Source organism: Bemisia tabaci, chromosome 1, assembly GCF_918797505.1.
Source record: "Bemisia tabaci chromosome 1, PGI_BMITA_v3".
Classification (NCBI taxonomy): Eukaryota; Metazoa; Arthropoda; class Insecta; order Hemiptera; family Aleyrodidae; genus Bemisia; species Bemisia tabaci.
In genome coordinates, this window is record NC_092793.1 from 1,917,751 (window position 1) to 1,939,554 (window position 21,804).

The window sequence follows — 21,804 nt, forward strand, 5'->3', positions numbered from 1 at the left end:
TAGAAAACAAGTAGAAGCTTAGCGGAATTGAAATAGGCAGTTCAGCACTGACGTAGTCCCATCTTTCCGGGACTGCAAATACCTGTTTTGGCATAATCCAATGTATTTACCGCCTCGAGAGCCCCCTTCACATCCACCTCAAGAGCCAGGGTTATTAGAGCTGGAACTTTCCACCCAGCATCAGACGCAGATCGATCATACAGTGAGTCCAGTACATGAAGGCATGTAGGTAGGGGGGGCCAATGCCGGCCACACATGATCCATCGGACAGGCGGGCTTTTAGGACTATCGATTCCTACATTCAAAACTTGACGGCGATCGTTTCTTTTGCGAAATTTTGGGTTGCCCACCCGCCTCTGCCCTCCTCCCCGCCAGGGGTGTCATCAAAACTGAGAAAGCTACCGTTAAAGTTGCTCCTCCGAGATGAGGGAAAAACATCTGATCCCACCACCTCGACTGATGAAATTACGCCCTTAAGTTATGGGCCAGGGGTGCATGGACTTTTGACATAAACCTTGTTTACAAATGGGGTTTTTATGACTATAAGTCCCCAGAATATCCCCTCATGGGCATCCCGCCACAATGGCCCCCAACTGCCAGGTTGCACAAATTGGGACTAATTTTCAAAAATGCCAGCGAGAGCAATGCACTTGGAGTCGCGCATGTTGGTTTAAATTGTCGGTATTTTTAGTCTACCTGCGAACGCATAGCGTTGCCTGCTGGGAATGTGTCTAAATAACATATTGCAGTTGCATTTGAGGTAAAGCTGAACGACCAATTGAAACATTGCGAATATTAGACCGGCATGCTTATACTGTATTTACAGTCCCATGGGCCATCGGCCGGATTGATAAACACCCTTCTGTAAGATGGTCGATCGTTCTATTTAAGCGGTTGATTTGGTTGGTAAACGCACTATTACGTTCATAGGTTGATCCTTATAGATTCTAGGGAACATAAAGGCAAAAAAACGGAGCGTGGCCGACGCGTGGCCGTACTTCATGTTTTTGCATTCGTCATACTACTGGCCGCTTTGTCGGTGGCACATTGATGGCCGCCGCTGTTGCAATTCAGCTCTGGCTCGTCCATCTCACGACTTAAATTAATCCTTTTCCTCGAGCAGGCCTCTCTTAATACGAACAGCGCCATGGTTGGCCAGTTTTCACTTGTAGTTTTAATCTGTTTACTAATTGTTGTTCGGGGCGGCCTTTCAAATAATACGGTAGGGCTTTTTGGACGCTCTTTTATACCTGCAACCCTCTGTGTGCGGCCCTACCACTATGTCATCCTCCTTTTAGAAGCCAGTATCGGCCCGGATATTCTCCCCCTCGACCCATGCCGCGTTCCCCACATTCCAACAAGGTGACAGAGATTGTGGTGGAAACTGGCGAGATTGACTTTTTGTCTTTTCATAATTATTTATTATTTTTCTGAAAGTGGGAGGCACACCGTGTGTCATGAACTTGGGCCTCCCCGCCCCCTGTCGTGAAGACGCTCTGAGCCATACTTAGACCCTTTCCCCTGTCCCTTTTGAGAAACTTATCGGAAGTACTTGATCGGGTATCCTGGTGCTGCCCATGGTGCTAGAGCGTACCCTATGAATATATACCATGTTACCAAAAAGTTCTCTATAGGTCGTGTTTTGGTAGTGTTGGTGCACGTGTATCGGGGACCTCACATTTGATCGTGAGATAGGTTCATTTTGGAAAACGTGAGAATCTAATGGTGCCGAGGAGCTTCTCTTAGTTAGTCATATCACTAACTAATTACACGAATGACACGGACACGATCATGAATTTTTCTTGCATTATTGATGTTCTTTTGAATCATGTAATTGCCCTGATTTCTCCCTCCCCCCCTTCCCCTAATTTTCCAAAAAGTGACAGAGAATGTGTGGAAACTGGCTGACTTGTTTTTTCTATTCAAAATTATTATATTTTCTTAAAGTGGGAGGCTCAGGCTCACGTATGACATTACCTGACTCCCCTCCCTCTTCGTGAGACCCCGTGAGCCAAACATAGACCTTACCCCCTATTCCTTTCGAGCAGCTTACGCCAGGTTTTTCGTCTAGGGTAATGTTTCAAGCTCGCACTCTTCAACGTGTCAACACGTTAACTCTTTTTTTTTAATTCGTGAGTTTCCTGTAGAAAGACATAACTCACCAAGCGCCGGCCCCAGGCCCGCCCGCAGATTTTATCTCTGAGCCCACCTCAATACCCCCCCCCCCCCCAAGGCTCAATGAGGGGATTCCATTTAATAATTTCAGGAGGCGACTCGACCTTTGGAGCTGTGGGCTCGTCCTAGTTGCAGCCCTTTATTTAGGCCACTACTGTAGATTCAATCAAACTTTTTAAACATAATAAAAGTTACCTTCAGTCCTCATTTCTGGAGTTGTTACCTACTCGCATCTAGTTATTCTTTGAAGCGTGCTAATTAAATTTTGGATACAAATAATTTTTGTGTCCTCCATATGCCCCAGAAATGCTGGATACACAAAAGCGACCGCCATTTCCTCGATTATATAGATTCTTCAAGTGACTTTGCAAACATACAGAAAATCTGCTTTCAGTTTTCGGACAAAAATTTTGACCCCCCTAGAAGATGGTCCCCTTAAAGTTAGGAACACTCCCAAAGTTTCGTATTTCTATCTCTAACTGTTCAAAAGTTACGAGGGGGGTTACGGACTTTTGGGACACTCTGTATGTATGCTCGTTGGATCCTAATCCTTCAGTGCTGTAACTTGTTTGTAATTTTTTTTTTTTTTTGGAGTAGGTACCCAGTTACTTAAACGTGAAAGGAGGGGAATAATGAATAAAACTTTCATTGAAGACCTTCGCAAGTAAAATTATTTTTCTGTCAATCCTCCCCCATAATTCTTAATATTATGAGAATGAACTCCCCCCCCCCCCCCCGAACCCCAAACATTTTTATTTCACATTTTAATTTGATTTGCTTGACATATAAACAGGACCTCCGAGGTTGAAAAATCAACTTGACTTGTATGTAATAGAATTTTGTGCGCCTAATAGGAAAAATCTTCAATTTTATGAAACAAGTTCACTTTTCATTTTAGATTCGCAAGATTTTCCAATTTTTCTGAAGACATGTTCAGACCACTGATTTTCAACGTTATGTTTGGAGTAAAGTTCATTCACTACACAGAGCATCTTTAAGATATAAAACCACACAGAGTTACAGTTAAGTTCCTCAACAATATCAAACAGCCTTTAAAGAGCAGAGATGTTCAAATATATGCAATATTTCTCCTGATTTTGTGAAGGCATGTGAAAAAACAACGTCCGCAACAGAAAAGCTACTAAACTTGATGCCACTTAATGTAGGAACGTTTTTGGAACGTAGGACATGTTTGGTGAAGGATAGAACATGTTCTTCATTGAAACTCCAGTAGTGTCAGAATATATTTAGATACTTCAGTTATCATGTTATACGAAGTTGAAAAAGTAAGACGTCCGCAATGTAGAGGAAGTTGCACGGCCCCAGCAAGATATAATCTCACATTTAACGTGTTTGATGAGCTCTCAATACAGGCACACTATAGCAGCCGTATTATGTTCCACTTTATTTTCACTCATAAAGTGTACTATTCAATTTTAAAGATAATTTCGGTAAACTTTTTTTATTGTTTTCTTAAATGAATCGGCTCATGCGAAAACCGCTAATGTCCATTTTCTCTTATTTTGAGTAAACTGCGAAAAACTGTAGAAGCCTTTTAAATGCGGGATTAAAAAATGTTCAGAAGTTGATTATTACAAGAGTGGATTGTAAAAAAGGATCCCTAACAGTTTCCAGCTCCGCTTGCTGTCTGGGATGGAGTAATTAAAAAGAAAGGATCTCCGGACATTAGCGGTTTTCGCATGATACGTAAAAATCGCTGAGTTTTGGAGCCATTTGATGCATTCAAAATTCATTCTAAAGATGTGAAAGCGGTAGATTATCATTCACATAAAGTTAAAAAAAATACAATTCCAGACTATTGCGGTACTTAAAAAAAGTTTGCATCACAAAACTCCCAGCAACAAACTGGACATTAGCGGTTTTCGCATGATGTGTGCGTGGATGGTTCTAAAACATCGAAAACGCATATTTTTCAGTGTGACTTCGGGCAAAGTAAGGTATTCCCCACGTATTTTTGAGGCGTTGAATCCGAATTTGACCTCCGTTTTTTCCATCAACCTCCAATTTTCCGGAAAAAGCCGATTTTACCTCGGAAAATGACCATATTTTGGGCATTTTCAGTGTTTTAACTGACTGTTATCCCCTGCAGAATGTAGGTAAACTTTGTTCGGCTAGGCTACGAGATTCAGTTATGCCGATGTCTTTTAAACTCATGAGTTCGGAAATTACCTTAATTTTTCCCGTTCATCATTCCGTTTTCCCAGGAAAGCAACTTTTTCCCCGGGAAAATGAGCAAATCCGACGTATATTTGGGTCGGGCATTGCAATTTATTTTTCATAATTTTTCTTGGACCTGTGGCAGTATGTTACTATGTATTTTGAGCTGTTGAATCCCGAATATTGTAATGGGGGGATAAAATAATCTAACTCACGTAATCTCAAATGGTAGAGTGGACAGTATATTCGGAGAATACAAGAGCGCTATCACTAGATCGCTGCCTCGAAGATACGACCCCCGCGCCGCGGGCCCCTCAGGAGTATATATCTCGGTATCATCCGGAAGAGCGATGACGGTCCGAAGATGTCTATTGCGATGACCTGCAATGCTCCAAGGTAGAAACTCTGAGGTCGCCGAAATGCACGCGCGAGTTTGCGCTCCGAAAGTGATGGCTTTCGGGCTGAAGGAGCTAGAAAGCATAATAGAATGCGGCCCTAGAAACGTAAGATGGATATGGCCGTCGTTCTATTACAATATGAACCTCGTGTTTCTTTCTATCACACTTCATATTTCCGGTAAAGCCGAGTTTTCCGAGGCCTAAAATTGTGTATTGTAAAAGCTATGCCGGATCGAAGTGTAATCAAAATTCAATGTAGAAGTGTCTCCGATATGTGATACATCGATTCCTTTGTATTTTGATCTGTTGAATTCCAATATGATCTCCAGATTGTTCCGATCACCCCGTCATTTTTTCGGAAAGTCGCTTTTCCTAGAAAACGCTCTTTTCAGATATCGTAGCGATGATTTTTCTGCTCTACAGGATGTGTTCAGTAAATTCTCCGGTGGTGATAACGAATTCCTAGGTCATAATTCGGGTTTTTTCAGCTGTAAATATACATGAGAATCGATGTATCACACATGGGAAAATGTTTTGAATCTTCCCCAGAAGTGGGAACAGTCTGGAAAAGCTTTGGCCAGGAAAAATCGGACCTTCTAGAAAACGGGGGGTTGTCAACAGATGAGTGAGGTCAAATTCGAGTTCAGTGCATCTTAATACAGCAAGAGAGACCTAAAGAGGATCTCCGAAAATTTCTGCAACTCCCTTAGCGCAGAAAAATAATCGCCAAAATATATCTGAAAAGAGCGTTTTCTTTAGGAAAAGCGACTTTTCCGGAAAAATGACGGCGTGATCGGAAAATCTGAGATCATATTGAATTTAACAGATCTCAATACATAGGAATCGGAGGTAGCACATATCGGAGACATTTACATCAATTGATTTTGAAAACACTTCGAATCCGGCCAAAGCTTTTAAACCCTCACATTTTAGGCTCGGAAAACTCGGCTTTACCGGAAATTGAAGTGTGATAGAAAGAAACCGGGGTCATATTCGGATTTAATAGCTCAAAATACATAAGTAACATACTACTACAGGTCCAAGGAAAATTGAAAAAAATAAATTGCAATGCACGACAAATATATGTCGGATTGCTCATTTTCCCGGGAAAAAGTTATTTCCCGGAAAACTCGAGAGGTGAACGGAAAATGCCAAGTAATTGCCGGTACCCATAGGTTAATAATACATCGGCACAATTGAAATCTCGTAGCTACGAAAAATTACCTACGCGTCTGCTGGAGAAAACAGTCGGAAAAACACCGAAAATGCCCAAAAATGTTCATTTTTTCCGGTATAAAATCGCTTTTCCGGCAAATTGAGGGTATGGAAAAACGGACGCCATTTCGGATTGGCAGCGCCTTGCATGCCTAAAGGTTACCTGATGTCGTGCCAGGAGACATTTTTTATATTAGTGTGTTGTACAGTATAATGAGGCATATAACTACGATAGACATTAGCGGTTTTCGCATGCATCGGTCCACCCCCCCCCCCCCCCCCTGAAAAGGGCTTCAAACCTAAGGAACAAACATTTTCACTACATTAATGAGTGTGTCTGACCTCCGAAAGTATTTTAACCCAAAAATCTCCAAATTGGAAAAAATGGACATTAGCGGTTTTCGCACGAGCCGATTCAAATAATTGATACATTTGTCCTGATGATGTGAATTTAAATACAATTTTATTATTGTTCATAACTGCTTCTTCATGCTGTTACCTTTTAATTCAACTACCTCATAAACTGGGAGAGTTAAAGCCTATTTTAGGTCCAAAGTTCTATGGCCTTGTCTCCACGGGACTTTTCATGGGATTTGTGCCAAGTTCAAAAAGCAGGAGTGAAACTTCTGGGATTTTTCCGAGTTACCGTCTCCATGGGACGGGGCTCATACAGTCCTGCGACTAGTTTGCGCGGGAAGATAAATTAGTTAAAGTCGAGTATATAACCGGGATTAAAATAATAATTGCACTCAATTGACAATAAGACAAATTATTTTAACTAAACAAACATGAACAATGTAGTAATGAATAAAATATCGCACAATTCGTTTTCACTTCTTCTTCTTCTCTCAGTGGGTCCTAGGGGTACAAGTACCATACTTGGTACTGGGAAAAATATTGATTAACTCAATATTTTTCCCAACTTTGTAAGTGGGATTTTTCCCTGGGACAAATCTCATGAAACGGCTCGTGGAGACAAGGCCTATGGCTGTAACATCCGCAACAAAAAAATGCAACATCCGCAAAAAAAAACCTTGTAACATCCGCAACACCATAAAAGTGGCAGTATCTCAGCAAAATCATAAAAGCTTTATCAGAGATGGATACTTGGTTGAAAAGAAGACTCAATGAGACGTTATCAGGGCCAACCAGAATTTAGATGAAGTAAGTAGTTTCTATAAAAATTGAAGTCAAAGTAAGGTCCCCAAAAATGAGAGGTCTTCTTGGTAACGTCAGCAAAGGCCTTCTTTGACCTGTATCTTGCATTGTATACAGTCTTTTTCAATAAAAAATTGCAGCATGATAGAGAGTAAGGTACATTACTCAGTCTTCGAAAATTTTAGTATTTTTCGGGTTGAGCAGAACAACTTATGGACAGTTTAAGGCATGGAATGTAACGTCCGCAACTAATAAATAATTCCCTTTGAGTAATTCACAAGCTTGAGTAAAAAATATATTACTTAGTGGTGCCAGTAACTCAAATTCATAAGTAAGTGCGGACTTGTGCCTCTTTTATCCTCTGTGCTTTGGTCATAGGCGACAAAGATAATTTTCAAAAAATGAGGATCCTTACTTCAATCTTTTCAACTTTTTATTTTAACCATTCATAAATACGTTTTAAAATGAACTGAAGAAACAGAACAGAAAATACAAGACAGTTACTTACTCTACACTTTATAGTTAACAATTCTAAAATACAACAAAATATTGAAATGTGTACTTGTAGTCGTGCAAAATATCATGATGAAATGTCTTGATTAAAAATTGCTTACAAGTGATGAAACTTAAAAACCTTCCATCATGCTTTATGATATTCCTGAGAAGTTTTTTCGAAGGAAAAGTTTCAATGTATTGAAATAAAATTGCTGTAACATTGAAATTCTGAATTAGCAGTTGATCAATTAACATCAAAGATCATTTGAGTGGTTCTTATTTACCAAAAAAAAGCATACCTACTTAAAAATGTACTTAAAATCATTTATTTATTTGCAACAATTAGTACATTAGCCTGAACATAAAGGCTAAATACAAATCAGATTAGAAAAAGTTACAAAAAAGAGTAATTTTACAAATTTAAAAACTCTTGCAAGGTGTAGAGAGGGTTTTGTAAAAAGTGTTCTTTCAATACCTCGATGAACAAATTTGGCGACTCAGCTTTGGTAAAGATTTCTTTCAACTCTTTGGGTAACTTGTTGAAAAATCTGACAGCCCTTTACTCAAAGCTATCCCAGTCCCAGCCCGTGTCAAGATTTCTCGTAGTTCTCACTGGAATGTTTCTTGTTTCCATTTGATGGTCATTTTTGCTTCTCTGCTTACTAATATATGCCATTTTTATTGCTTCCTTGATTGAGATAAAAATGTAATGGGCAGAGACTGTCATAACTCGGAGTTCAGGGAACAGCCTTCTACAAGACTCAAGTCTACCTTTTTTTGCTATTTTTCGCAAAACTTACTCTTGGGCTAATAGGATATCTCTCACATCCGAGGCACGTCCCCACAGGTGAATGGCATAGTTAATAATGGAGTCAATGTAATAATTCATTAGGGAGTCTCTGTCAACTCTACTGGCTGGTTTCCTAATGGCAAATATTTCAATATATGTCTAACCCCCCAAAAAGTTGCCTTTTGGTGCGAGATGAACATACACAAATTTTTAGCCGAATCGGATCATCCAATAAGAGGTGCTGCACTAAGGTTCCATAGCCTGATTTAAGCAGTATTAAATCAGATTCGAATGTTTTAACCATGAAACATAAGTAATATAGGGTAATTTGCGTAACGGAGTTCAAATATACCAATATTTTCTAAAAAATCTACTTTAAATGTTACAGCGTTGCATAACTTACCCAATTTAGAGACAAAATTTGGACTGTATTGATTCTGCTTAACTTGATCTTAAAGTGTATCTATTCTGATGGACTATGTGTGTGAAACATGGTAAAACGTCGGAAAAAAGCTTTTACTGGACTTCCAAGTGGCCTCCTGAGACGATTACTTTATGTTTTGTGGCTCCATAGCGCTACTTTCAAGTCCCACCAATTGGCCGTATGAACTCGTTTTCGTCTGCCGAGCTAAACTTGGACCTAAATATAACTAGAAGTGTGAGGCATGGTGAAACGTCGAAAAAAAACTATTACGAGACTTCAAAGTGGCCTCCCGAGGCGTTTCTTCGCTATTCTTGAGCACCAGTTTACATTCCTTCTGATCAGCCCCATCAACTTGTATTACTCTTCCTGGGCAAATTTAGGCTCTAATGCATTCGTTTTCATAGAATATGGCAATGGAACACGATAAAATGCATGGTGAATGGCACATGATAGCTAATGTCCTACCATTAGTGCTGTTAACGAGAAAATGTTATTTTTCATGAGAAATAACTTGAGGCGATGGATCTACCATTCAGACTGGAAGGTAGTCTAGAGTCATTACAATAACTTTTGAGTAAAATGGAGAGGCAAAGCAATGTAAAGTATAATTTTTGGGTCCAACGTTCGGGATTATATTAAAAAACTGACTATATCTAAGAGTTAGTCTAGAGCAATGGACCACTAGACAAGGTACGAATTTAAGCAATCTGATACTAGTTTCTTAGCCAGAATTTCACGTAGATAACGATTCGCACAACAAAAATTACTGAAATTAACTCCTTACGAAGATATACAAGCTTTTATTTCACATTGGTTACGAAGAATTTGAACTGCCCGCCCACGAGAAACTCAAAAGCTCTACAAGAGTCAAATCGAGCACTACAACGGTTTCAGCAAGCTCCTCAAACAAGCAATGTTCATTGTCCACCGTGTGTTATTCAAACTATAAGCAATTTGCAATAGCTAAGCCAAAGCGTCATAATTGGGGTTGCCAGATTTTCATATCGCAGAGACTGTCATGATAACGTTCAGCGCGCGATATGAATCACGTAGAGCATTGAGTTTTCATGAGCGGGTGGTTTAAATTCACGCATCAAGAATCATTCATTATTTTTGTAAGGAGTTGATTTCGGTAATTTTCGTTGTGCGTATTGTGTTTTACGTGAAATTTTGGTTCAGAAACATGTATCAGAATGTTGCAATTCGTACCTTGTCTGGTGGTCCATTAGTATGATAAAAAAGAATTGTTTCAGCACGAAACACGTTCAACATACTTTACATTTTGTGAATCAGGTGCCCGAACACTTTCAAAACAACGTAAACAAACCCCTCAACATATCGACATATCGTAGTCGCTCCGTAACTGAGATCGTACTTAAAAGTGCTCCGCGCCCCAAGTAGCAGTGATCGCGATAAATTGCGATTTAATTGGAGAATGTATCGCGATTTTATCGACGTCGCGATTTATTGCAATATTATCGGGAGAAAAATCGCGATAAATTGCAACAAAATCGCGATATTATCGAACGCGATTTTATAGAGATAAAATTGCAATAAATTGCAATTTTTCATTAACGCATGAATGACGCATATGAAAGATGTTTCTATTCCGCCGCCGCCGTTTTTACCGAGATCCGTTGGTAACTTAACCATCTCATTTTTTTTTATCAATTATTAGTATAATGTTACAAAGACAGACTGGTAAGCTTACCTGAAAACCGGTATTTTTACTGATTTTTTCAGGTAAGAATGCCACTTTTATTGGTAATCAATCCCCGGTAACTTTACCATTTTATCTCGGTAATTCTACCACAGTCGATAAAAACTATTGGCGTTTTTCCCAAGGTCCATCGGTAACTTTGCCATCTCACTATTATTGGTAATTTTACAGAGACAGAATGATGAGATTACCAATAGAACCTTATTTTACCAACCGTATTTCAAGGTATGAAATAAAATACAGAGGAGGGAAAATTAAAAAAAAAAAAAAAAAAAAAAAAAAAAAAAAAAAAATCCAATGAAAAATCGGTGTCAGTCAACGCAAAGACATAAGTTGTGAGGTTGCGAAGCGCCGATCCATGTATAAGAGGCTTCAATTCGCACACGCAAGTCATATAGCGGTCATAGCATAGTGACAATGTGCTGGCCTTCCACCGTAGCGATTGGGGTTCGAATCCCCGCGGAGGCTCCGGGGATTTTACGCTCGTCTTCGTCAAAGGACCTGACGGCTGAACCTAACGGCAATCGGCTGACAACTTTAACCCCTTTTTTTTGGCGATTTTATCAATCGCTAGGATCATCAACATCTGAGCGATCATCCTCGATCTTATCGCGATAAAATCGCAATTTTTTCGGGCCGATAAAATCGCAATAAAATCGCGAAAAGATCGAGGATAATCGCTCAAATTTTTTTTTTTTTTTTTTTTTTTTTACTACTTTAAATAGCCCACACGGGCTAATCCCACGCTTTAAGTCCCAACCCCCCTCCGTCCCTACTGAACCAGCCCCAGGCAACCATTGTTTGAGACCATCAAACTCGGGTCGCCTGGCCGGGAATCGAACCCGGGACCTCCCGATTATAGAGCAAGCGCTACAATCACTACACCATAGGAGGCCGACAAATGAAATGTTGATGATCCTAGCGATTTTATCGCCGATAAAATCGAGGATAATCGCGACTTTATCGGCGATAAAATCGCGATTTTTCCGTTGAAAAATGCTACTTGGGGCGTCGCACTTCGTAGGCGTGTCACATCTTCATTAGAACTTTAATCAAAGTGATATTTCACGGGAGTATCCTCAAGAGCATGTGCAGTATTCGTGTCGTATGCGGTCTACCGGGGAAGTGCGGTCTACCGCAAACCCGTATGCGGTCTACCTGAGGCGATATACATTTGGCGTGAAGTGGCATCTATGCAATTCACGAAGTTGTATACTCATAGAGATACTTACTCGTTTGAATTCGTTCACTGTTTTTGTTCCGATCTGATAAAATCTTCTTATAAAAGGGGTGCGTGGGAAACGGGGCATTTGGGGCTTGGGGCGGATACCGTTGAGACTTGCCCTACCTATTCATTCACCAAATAATGCCCAATCTTTTCCCAAAGTTTCAAGTCCCCCAAAAATTTAGGGGAGACGCAGCGGGGGGTCAAAGTTAAAAATCAGCAACATTTCCCCTTTGTTACTCGAAAACCGAGAAGTTTTGAAAAACGCGGTTTAAACGAGAGCTTTCAGAAAATGTATAACATTATAGGGTTTAGTCGGCTTTAGCTCGAGTTATCGCCTCCGAAGCAGCGGAACGCTAAAAGAAGACCCCATTTTCTTCCACGCCGATTTAAAAAAAAGCCATCTTTTTTTATTCTGGTGAAAAACTGATATGTTGTTCCTGACTCACTGTAGCCCCTCTAGCTTTTTACCGCATGCTGGGGAAATGTTTTGGTCGCGAGTTATACGAGCGGAAAGGAGCGAAGGTTGGGAAAATTGGCTTTTTTAAACTGCGCGCGGCGACGGATCAGACGACACATGGCAACAATGCGAGTTCGGCCGAGGAGTGTGATTCGCAGAACTGAGTGGGAGGGGACGTTTTTTTCCGATCAACGCCGCGCGCGCAGTTTAAAATAGCCAATTTTCCCAACCTTTGCTCCTTTCCGCTGGTATAACTCGCGACCAAAACATTTCCCCAGCATGCGGTAAAAAGCTAGAGGGGCTACAGTGAGCCAGGAACAACATATCAGTTTTTCATTAGAATAAAAAAATGGCTTTTTTTGAAATCGGCGCGGGCGTGAAAAAAAATGGGGTCTTCTTATAGCGTTCCGCTGCTTCGGAGGCGATAACTCGAGCTGAAGCCGACTCAACCCTATGATGTTATACATTTTCTGAAAGCTTTCGTCACGCTGGAAGCGCTCGTTTAAACTGCGTTTTTCAAAACGTCTCGGTTTTCGAGTAACAAATTGCGAAAATGTTGCTGATTTTTAACTTTGACCCCCCCCCCCCCCCCCCGCTGCGTCTCCCCAAAATTTTTGGGGGGCTTAAAACTTTGGGAAAAGATGGGGCATTGTTCGGTGAATGAATAGGTAGGGTAAGTCTCAAAGGTATGCGCCCCAAGCCCCAAATGGCCCGTTTTGCACGTACCCTTCTCCTGTTAAATTTCTAAATTACACGTTTAAATTGTGAAAGAATCTGAAATTGTGTGTATTAATTTAGGTCTAATATTAATTTGAAAGTTAATTATAAAGTTTGGTAAAAATTAAAAGGCTGGGATTTCAAGTATTTTCAAATATGTTTCCAGTTTGCCAAAGAATTATATAGCCTAACATCAAGCAAAGAAGCTACAATTGTGTTTCTGACGGACCGTGACTTGCTTCCAGCAGTCCAAGGACTGGAAGTTTGCCACAGGTGCAGGGGACCTATGAAGCTTTACATTAAGAAGAATCGCGACCAGGAACGGGCGACCCTGCGCTGCTGCAAGAAGGGTTGCCAAACTCGAGAGAGAGCTTCCAAAGGGGAATATGTCTCACTGTCAGACCAAACTACTCAATTGCTGATGCCACGGCATGAAAGTGTCAAATGACATTTTTAAGATTTCGAAAAAAGGAGTTTCAAGTTTAAAATTTATATTGGACCTACGGGCTAACTGAGAATATACTGTTGTCATGACCCGAAAAATTGGGCCAGGTGTTTGTTTCTTATCACCATGACTGTCCACAGCGATTTTCATTGTCAGTCTGGGCACGGATTACTTTGGTACTGGCTTTGTTTAAGGTCGATGGTAGCGGTATAACTACTTCCAATGTTTTTCAAAAATTTCGTATGCCTCAATGCCGCCGTACTTATCGCCTTTAAACTCTAAAAATCTGCTTCAAAATAACCTCGATCCGAAAAAGGAAATAGAGTTTTTAATTTCTCCATCTGAAAGACCGACAGTTACCTATCGCGATCTTAAAAAAATTAATTTAATGGAAATTTCCTCTTTGGAATGTAACAGCTACCATTTTGCATCAGCCTAGACTCTGCTTCTGTAGTAATTAGTATTCGTGATTCAAAATCTTTTACCAACAATACGAAAATTTTGGGGCCAATTATAAAGGAATATTTGTGCCTGGCTGAAAGAAAGAGAGATGACTTCATTGGCCGCGGAAATAAAAAGCTACCACAGAAAGAAGGAACAAGTCCTCCAACGCATTTTAATTGTGTGTTGTATGTGGTCTACCTGAGGCGGTATACATTTGGCGCAAAGTGACATCTATTCAATTGACGAAGTTGCGGTCGTCATAGAGATACTCGTTCTGTACATCTTAAAATCGGACATTAAATATTCTGTACATCCAGAGCATCTTAAAATCGGACTTTCCCGATCCATATTTTTTTGATTTATTGCCGCTTGAATCCGGCTGTAAGACCATTGTGCGCCGTGGCCGACAATAGCCTCCCGGCGAGGACTTCAGATTTTACGATCGCGTTTTTCCGTCATTTTGCGAGTTTTTTCCCCCTTCAAAATGTTGCTATGGCTTTGAAATTCCCTGAAATTACACACTTTTTAGGGTACCTTACCAGAAAAAATAACAGGATTTAAGTACCTCACAACTTTTAAAATACCCCCTTCCCCTTCAAAGTGGCCACATTGTGCAATTTCGCCGATTTGTCGTGAGTAACATTCTCCTGGCACAATTTGCCTGAATGAGTTAAATTTTTGGATGAGTCAAAAGCAAAATCTGATGGTTCTTGAGGTAGAGTGTCCTGTCCATCGAGTTATTTAAGTTTAAAAAAAAAAAAAAAAAAAAAAAAAAAATTCTGTTCAGCTCCGGGAAAATAAAGTCAATTTAAAGGTATATTGGAGCTAAAATTAGCAAATTACCGGTACATAGTTCCGTCTTGCCATTGAAAAAAATTTCGTCGATAGTTATAACGTCTACGTTACGTAAATGTTATTATTTTAAGCACTCGAATACCGATACCACAGATTTTAGCCGTAAGGTGAATTTTGGAGGCCTAAAACTGAGGCATACATTGGACTAACCACCTATACGCCTATAGGTGGTCTTTCTAGAGATCAGTCCGTTCAAACTGATGTATCCTTGGGTATCACTAATAGTGATAGCAAGTCGATCCCTTGATTACTCAGTTCAAGAATCCAATTTAGATGAAGTGAAGTCAGACCGGTTGGCGGTCTATGGAATAATCACCTATACGAGTATCGGTGGGTCTTCCATTTCTTAACGCGAGAACGCGCTGCATCAGTGTTTCAGGACTGTGACTGCACTGGTGCACTTGGTGATACATGTAGTTTTCCAAATTGATAATTTCAAGTTTTTGGAAGACTGATTTTAAAGTTCCTATTTTTTTTAATTTTGTATTTCATTATAAGTTGTTTCAGTTATTATAGTTGTTCACGGCCAAAATTGAAAGTTGTTCTTCTTTTTTATTTCCATTACATCATATAATGAGTTACAAAGCATTAATCAGGTTTTTGGATAAATTATTCAGCCATTTTACCTTGGGATAAGGTGTTCTATGGAATAACCACCTAAAACAACTTTTTTTAAACTGTTAATTTTATAGCGAAAACTAAAATATTTCCAAAAACTACATGGTGAGACTTTAAGGGATGCTATCAAATACAAAAAAATGCGTATGCAATTTTTCTACCGCAAAAACCCAGCGACGCATCTCAGAATCAAACCTTTATGTGCAATTGTCTCGAAACTCTGTTTTCAGCAATAGGTGGTTATTCCAGCTAACGCCTTCATTACCCTTCGCAGCCGAAAAACTTTCTGCACAACTTTTTCATGGATCTCTCCAAAAAATGGCCTGCTATTTGGGTGGTCGATTCGGTTATCAAACCAAGTTTGAAATGGAATTTTATAATAATCTACGGCTTTAAAAAAATTATAAGATAAACTTGGGGACAGTTTCCTTGTTACATAGAGGAAGGCGGAATACCCGAGTAGCATTTTTCAACGGAAAAATCGCGATATTTTGAAATTAGGTTGCGGATTTTGACGATTTTTATGATGATGAAATCCCTGGGATCATAAATATCTGAGTGATTATTCTTGATTTTGTCACAACTTTATCTCTATAAAATCAAGTTCAATAAAATCGAAATTTCATCTCAATTTATCACAATTCTTTGTTTGATAACGTTGCAATAAATCGCCGTCGATAAAATCGCGATTTTATTGCAAATTTATGCGATGAAATCGCAATTCATCGCAATTTTTTATCCAATGTATTGCAATACATCGACGTTCATACAATCTTGATACATGCTTCGATCAAATCACATCTCATAAAGATCACTGCTCTTTGGGTATGGGCCAAAATACCACCTAGCAGTTGCCGTCTTGTCGGATTGATGTGACCTTGGGCTTCTAATCGTTGTTCACTCATGATCAGCATATCGATACTTCATTATCTTTATACTTGAAATTAAACTTTCACATCAAGGAGTCAATGTATCACTTCGTTGTATCGTTTCTTTTCGATTTTATACGGAACATGATGAAAGAATTAATGTTCCGTGGATTGATAATAACGAATTTCAATTCCGAGAAACCGCCAATTTTCCATATAAATCGAGGAGAATCGGTAAATCGACTTCCAATATTCCATATGCAAGAAACCTATCGACTTTTTAACTTATCGTAACTATCGAGGGAATTTCTTTCAAATGATATGACTGAACTTAGTAACGATAATTTGCCTATTTTAGTCCCAATATACCTTTAAATCGACTTTACTTTTTAGAATCTCAACAGAATTTTTTTCTTTTTGACTTTAAAGATTCGGTGGATACCTACTCTATTCTAAGAATCTGAAGAGTTTTAGCTTTTGACTTGTCAAAAAATTTAAACTCGTTCAGGCAAACCATGCCGGGAGAATGTTACAAAAAATCGGCAAAATCGTACGATGTGGCCTCTTTGAAAAGAGGCAGGGGGTATTTTAAGAGTTATGAGATAAATTAAGTTAAATTTCTCGTACAGTACCCTAAAAGTTACCCTAATGAAAAGAAAACCGAATTCTTTTTCCAGTAAAGTTACAATGATATCAAGGCTTTGGCAAGCACAACTAAAAAAATTGCAATGATATAGCAACGGGCCTGTTGCAAACTTTTTCTGAAGCAAAAATAAGAGTTTTCATCGAAAATCACGATGAGCGAAGTCTGAAATGCACTCCTAACTTCACAATCTGCAGAAGAAATTTGCGAGTTTAAAAGCTTGCCGTTTTAAAAATGATACGACGGCACATGCAAGGTACGCTCTACTACAGGTATGGACAAATGGAATTTTAGAAAGTCGTCAAAACGCGTAGATTTGACAGCATCGAGAGTACGACTGCGAAGACCTGCGCGGCAAATGGACGGTACGACTTCATACGTCACTCGATCGCCGATTTTCTCAGCGCTGCCACTTCGGCACCCCGTTGGTCCATACCTGTAGTAGAGTGTACCTTGGGCACATGTGAACATTTTGTTGTAGGAGTCGATCCATCTAACTCCAGCTCAATAGGATGCAACTCAATATTCTTTATTTATTCAATTAAGTACATACAAAGCTGTTGAGACTGCTTATGGTACATGTCAGGTGTTGTCCTCAAAACACTTAATTTAAACACATGTACAATAAAATTTACAACAATAATAGGTTAGTTTCCAATTGTTGAGTATTTAACAGTTATATACAGAAATTCCTTAGAGACAATCTTCACTCGGACATCTCTGTATTTAGCTATCACCTAGAAACTCATTTATGTGGTAGAACACTTTTTCTAGGCAGAATTTTTTAAGAAGTTTAAGGAATACATTTGGATAGTCATTTTTAAATGATAGTTTTAGTGAAAGCGGTAGGGCATTAAAGAGCTGTATAGCAGAGAAATTTACATTGCTTTCTGATTTGGTAAGTCTTATTCTAAGATTAGTTATATTATAGTGCCTGCTATTATATGAATGCTTAGGTGTTAAATCCTCCTGATTTATAAAGTTGTAGGAGATAGCCAATTTGATGGTTTCATAGATGTATAGCGAGGGGACTGTCATTAGATTGTTTGCGCAGAAGAGATCTTTACAATTATAATCATATGGCTTTCTAAATAGTATTCTAATCATTTTTTTTTGCTTCACAAATACATCCTGTGAATCAGGGCTTCTACCCCATAGAATTATTCCATATCTTAGCAATGATTCCAAGCTAGCATGATAGAAGGCCAAAACACTATCAATACTTAATATCTTAACTAAGTTTCTGAGCATCCAGGTCTTCTTCTGATTATATATTCAACTGGCCAACGCCAATCCGCCAAAACACGAGTGATGGAGCGAGATTCTAACCACCTGATAACAATTGGCGATCTTACATTCACATTTTCCTCGCATTGAGACTGTTGAGAGATACTCGCCTTGATTGACCTTGTGCTCCCCTCGACTTACGCGCAGAAGCATCGGCCATGATGAGTATTACAAACCATCATATTGAACAGGGGTTGAATGGAACAAAATGTTGACCTGCGCCGTGGAATCGTCCCACTTCCCGCTTCAAAAACGACACCACCGCACAGGTCAACATTTTGTTAGAGGAGTAGTTCCATTCAACCCCTGTTCAATATGATGTGCGTTTCAGAATTTGCTGATGCGCTCATCATGATTTTTGAGACATTTTCTATAGGAAACATCTCATATTTTTGCTCTCATGCTCAGCCAAAAGTTTGCAACAGGCCCACTGTACGACAAATTTCTTACAGCAGCTAAACTACCTTTTTGAGCATGAGAATGTTATGTATAGCTATCAATAATTCTTGGGTTGCAAACTTCTCGTCCCATTTTACTTCAATACTGGACAATCAACTGCTCTTGTTTCTGGAAGTTTTACATAAGCTTCCTTCATTGACCTTTTAATGTTTACAAGATTGATATACAAAATAAAACAAACATTGTTCATTTCCTTCAGAAAATAGAAAGAGAGAACAAATTTTGAGACATCGCAAACTAAGAATTTTCTTGTCTCATTACCTCTATTTTCAACAATGATCTTCATGTAACACGTAGTGAATGCACCAAGGTATGGTATACGTATTTTTACTTATGTCTCTTGGCTTGAGCTATCATTAGAGCAAAATTTTCACACATACACAAAGTAACATCAAGATTACTTGATGCCGTCAATATTGAATACATGAATATAAAACATTACAAGGTACAGAAACACGTTATTATCACTCTTATGTAAATCAGCTGATCGTGGTCTAGTGTGCGGGTCAATTCACTTGCACGTCCACATTGGACTCATTGAAGCATAGACAGCAGCATTTCCTTATGAGTAGGTTGATGCAATATCTATTTCTGTTTGAACAGTGAGCAAGTTCTCACTCTTCCTGGTCGCTTTCGCAATTTCAAATTATTCCCTAACCCAGGGTGATGTGAATTTGATGTGAAAATCAAGTTGTATGGGTAAAAAAAGGTGTGCTCCTTCTTCGGCTGAAAGCTGATTTTCGAAAATTTAATGTAGGAACCCTGCCGTAACCCACAGATGGCTAATTGAGCTAAAAAAGGAGAGAGAAAAAAGGAGGAGTTACAAAGTATTGGAAGTAAGAGCTCTGCCCGAATGTTATAAATCCCAACTGAAAAGGTGATGTTTTACAAGCATATCGCGGACACCATCTTTTAAAGGCTGGGATTGCTCTTTTTTCGCTGGAATCTCGAAGTTAGGGTTCAGACTAAATGGAAACTGTGACAGTATTCTCAACTCACACTTAATTTGAACCCAACCTGGACTGCTAACAAAACTCCACGGGTAGTACCTAAAACATAACAACGAGAGTTAAAAAGCATACTCAACATTAGAGCTTTGTTGTGGTGTCGTCATCAAACTGGTTTATGGTAGCTTTCGGTTATCAAATTGAAATACTTGGCGAATTAATGTGCAACTTAAATGAGAGTAGTACATTTTTTAGATATCACACTTAGGTTTTGACAAAGTTCTGACATTGTTTTCAGTAAGCCCTTCGATGAGTTGCATAACTACAGCTGACTCGTGATATTACGTTTTTGACTCCTTACTAGCCCAAACCATATTCGGTTACTACATGGTGTTTTCCCTGCCAAAAAACTAGACAGGAAACAAAAGAGCTTGATGCAAAAACGGCTTTTTTCGCCCCCCCACTGGAAGTTCTTCAGACTTTGTCTATTGATTACTCATACTTGAGCGCTTCTTTTCCCAAATTTTCAGACCCCCAAAAAATTTTGGGGGGGAGCTAGGGGGGGTGGAAGTTAAAACCTGTGAACCTCGATATCTCTTGAACAAAGAAAGATATCGAGGTCCGGTTTGGACGAAAAATCGTCTAAAATTGCATACTTTAAGATTCCAAATGTCGAAATCCCGATATCACATTTATAAGTCAACATATGTGCTTTTTTCCAGTTTTTAGGTCTAGAATATTTCTTTTAAACGAAAAATTTACAAAGATCTCAATTTTTTATTTGAACCAAAACCAGTTTTTTTAAATTGTTCGTCTTTTTCCGCATCCAACGAGTGGTCCATTAAGCTGGGGAACCAAACGGTTCCGGAGTTATGATCGATTGAAGGTTCCGCTCAACGCGCGCCGACCGATTTTCGCGCGCAAAAAAGTCGGATTTGACTGTTATTAGATCAGATTGAATGTTCAAACTGAGCAAAATGCTTTATTAGGGACTCTTGAGGGTCGCTGAGTTTAGAAATTACAGATACTTCCAAATAGTTTACGTTTTTAAAATTACAGCTCCGCAGCGCTATTTTAGAGGCCCACTGAGCGCCGACCGGCCGCTCAGTGGTCCTGTCCGAAGCTGCAATTTTAAAATCGTGAATTTTTTGGAAGTATCGGTAATTTCTGAACTCAGCGACCCTCAAGAGTCCCTAATAATGCATTTTGCTCAGTTTGAACATTCAATCTGATCTAATAACAGTCAAATCCGACTTTTTTGCGCGCGAAAATCGGTCGGCGCGCGTTGAGCGGAAACTTCAATCGATCATAACTCCGGAACCGTTTGGTTCCCCAGCTTAATGGACCACTCGTTGGATGCGGAAAAAGACGAACAATTTAAAAAACTGGTTTTGGTTCAAATAAAAAATTGAGATCTTTGTAAATTTTTTGTTTAAAAGATTTCCTAGACCTAAAAACTGGAAAAAAGCACATATGTTGACTTAAAAATGTGATATCGGGATTTCGACATTTGGAATCTTAAAGTATGCAATTTTAGACGATTTTTCGTCCAAACCGGACCTCGATATCTTTCTTTGTTCGAGAGATATCGGGGTTCACAGGTTTTGACTTCCACCCCCCTAGCTCCCCCCCAAAATTCTTCGGGGGTCTGAAAATTTGGGAAAAGAAGCGCTCAAGTATGAGTAATCAATAGACAAAGTCTGAAGAACTTCCAGAGAGGGGGCGAAAAAAGCCGTTTTTGCATCAAGCTCTTTAAAATATGGTTAGATCTCAAAATGTCTAAATTATATACAGGATGGTGCGGGATACGAAAAGTTCGAAAGTCGATGAAAAACAAAGAGGCAAATCCCATGCTCAATATCTTAACAATCTAAACATATGTGACAATATGTAAAGATTCCGAAGTGAATAAACCACAGGCTGAGTCTAATTCTTATGATTTCTTTATTTACTTGGTGTGTAAGAGAATTAATCTGCTTCCCTTGACTAGGGATTGCAGGTAAAAAATTATTACCATTTTTCAACCATGTCCATTGATGAGCATAGTATCTCAAACCACAGATGTAGCACTTGTTCATTCAGACCAATGCAAATTAAACTCCTTAGTTTGACATCCATCTGAGCATGGCATGCATCATGCGACAAGTTGACACACTGAACAGAGCGGTACAACAGCTGCGAACATGAATATGATTGATGAGCAGCTTTAAACTTACTGAGAATCAAAATCCTTTCACAGCATAATAAGAGGAAGAAAAAAATGGTCTGGGCACCATACCTTG

General features: G+C 39.3%; 1 protein-coding gene across 2 annotated transcripts in view; it reads right to left on the minus strand.

The window, feature by feature from the left end:
* Window positions 1-7,539: 7,539 nt before the first annotated feature.
* LOC109037219 (small G protein signaling modulator 3 homolog) overlaps window positions 7,540-21,804 on the minus strand; it is a 74,354-nt gene continuing 60,089 nt past the window's right edge. For both annotated transcript variants that reach the window (XM_072299307.1, XM_072299343.1), the window contains exons 15-16: window positions 21,537-21,697; window positions 7,540-19,624 (exon numbers count right to left, since the gene is read on the minus strand). In XM_072299307.1, the coding sequence (XP_072155408.1) occupies window positions 19,432-19,624; window positions 21,537-21,697 (354 nt within the window). In that variant the 3' untranslated portion in view covers window positions 7,540-19,431. The remainder of the gene's footprint in view (window positions 19,625-21,536; window positions 21,698-21,804) is intronic.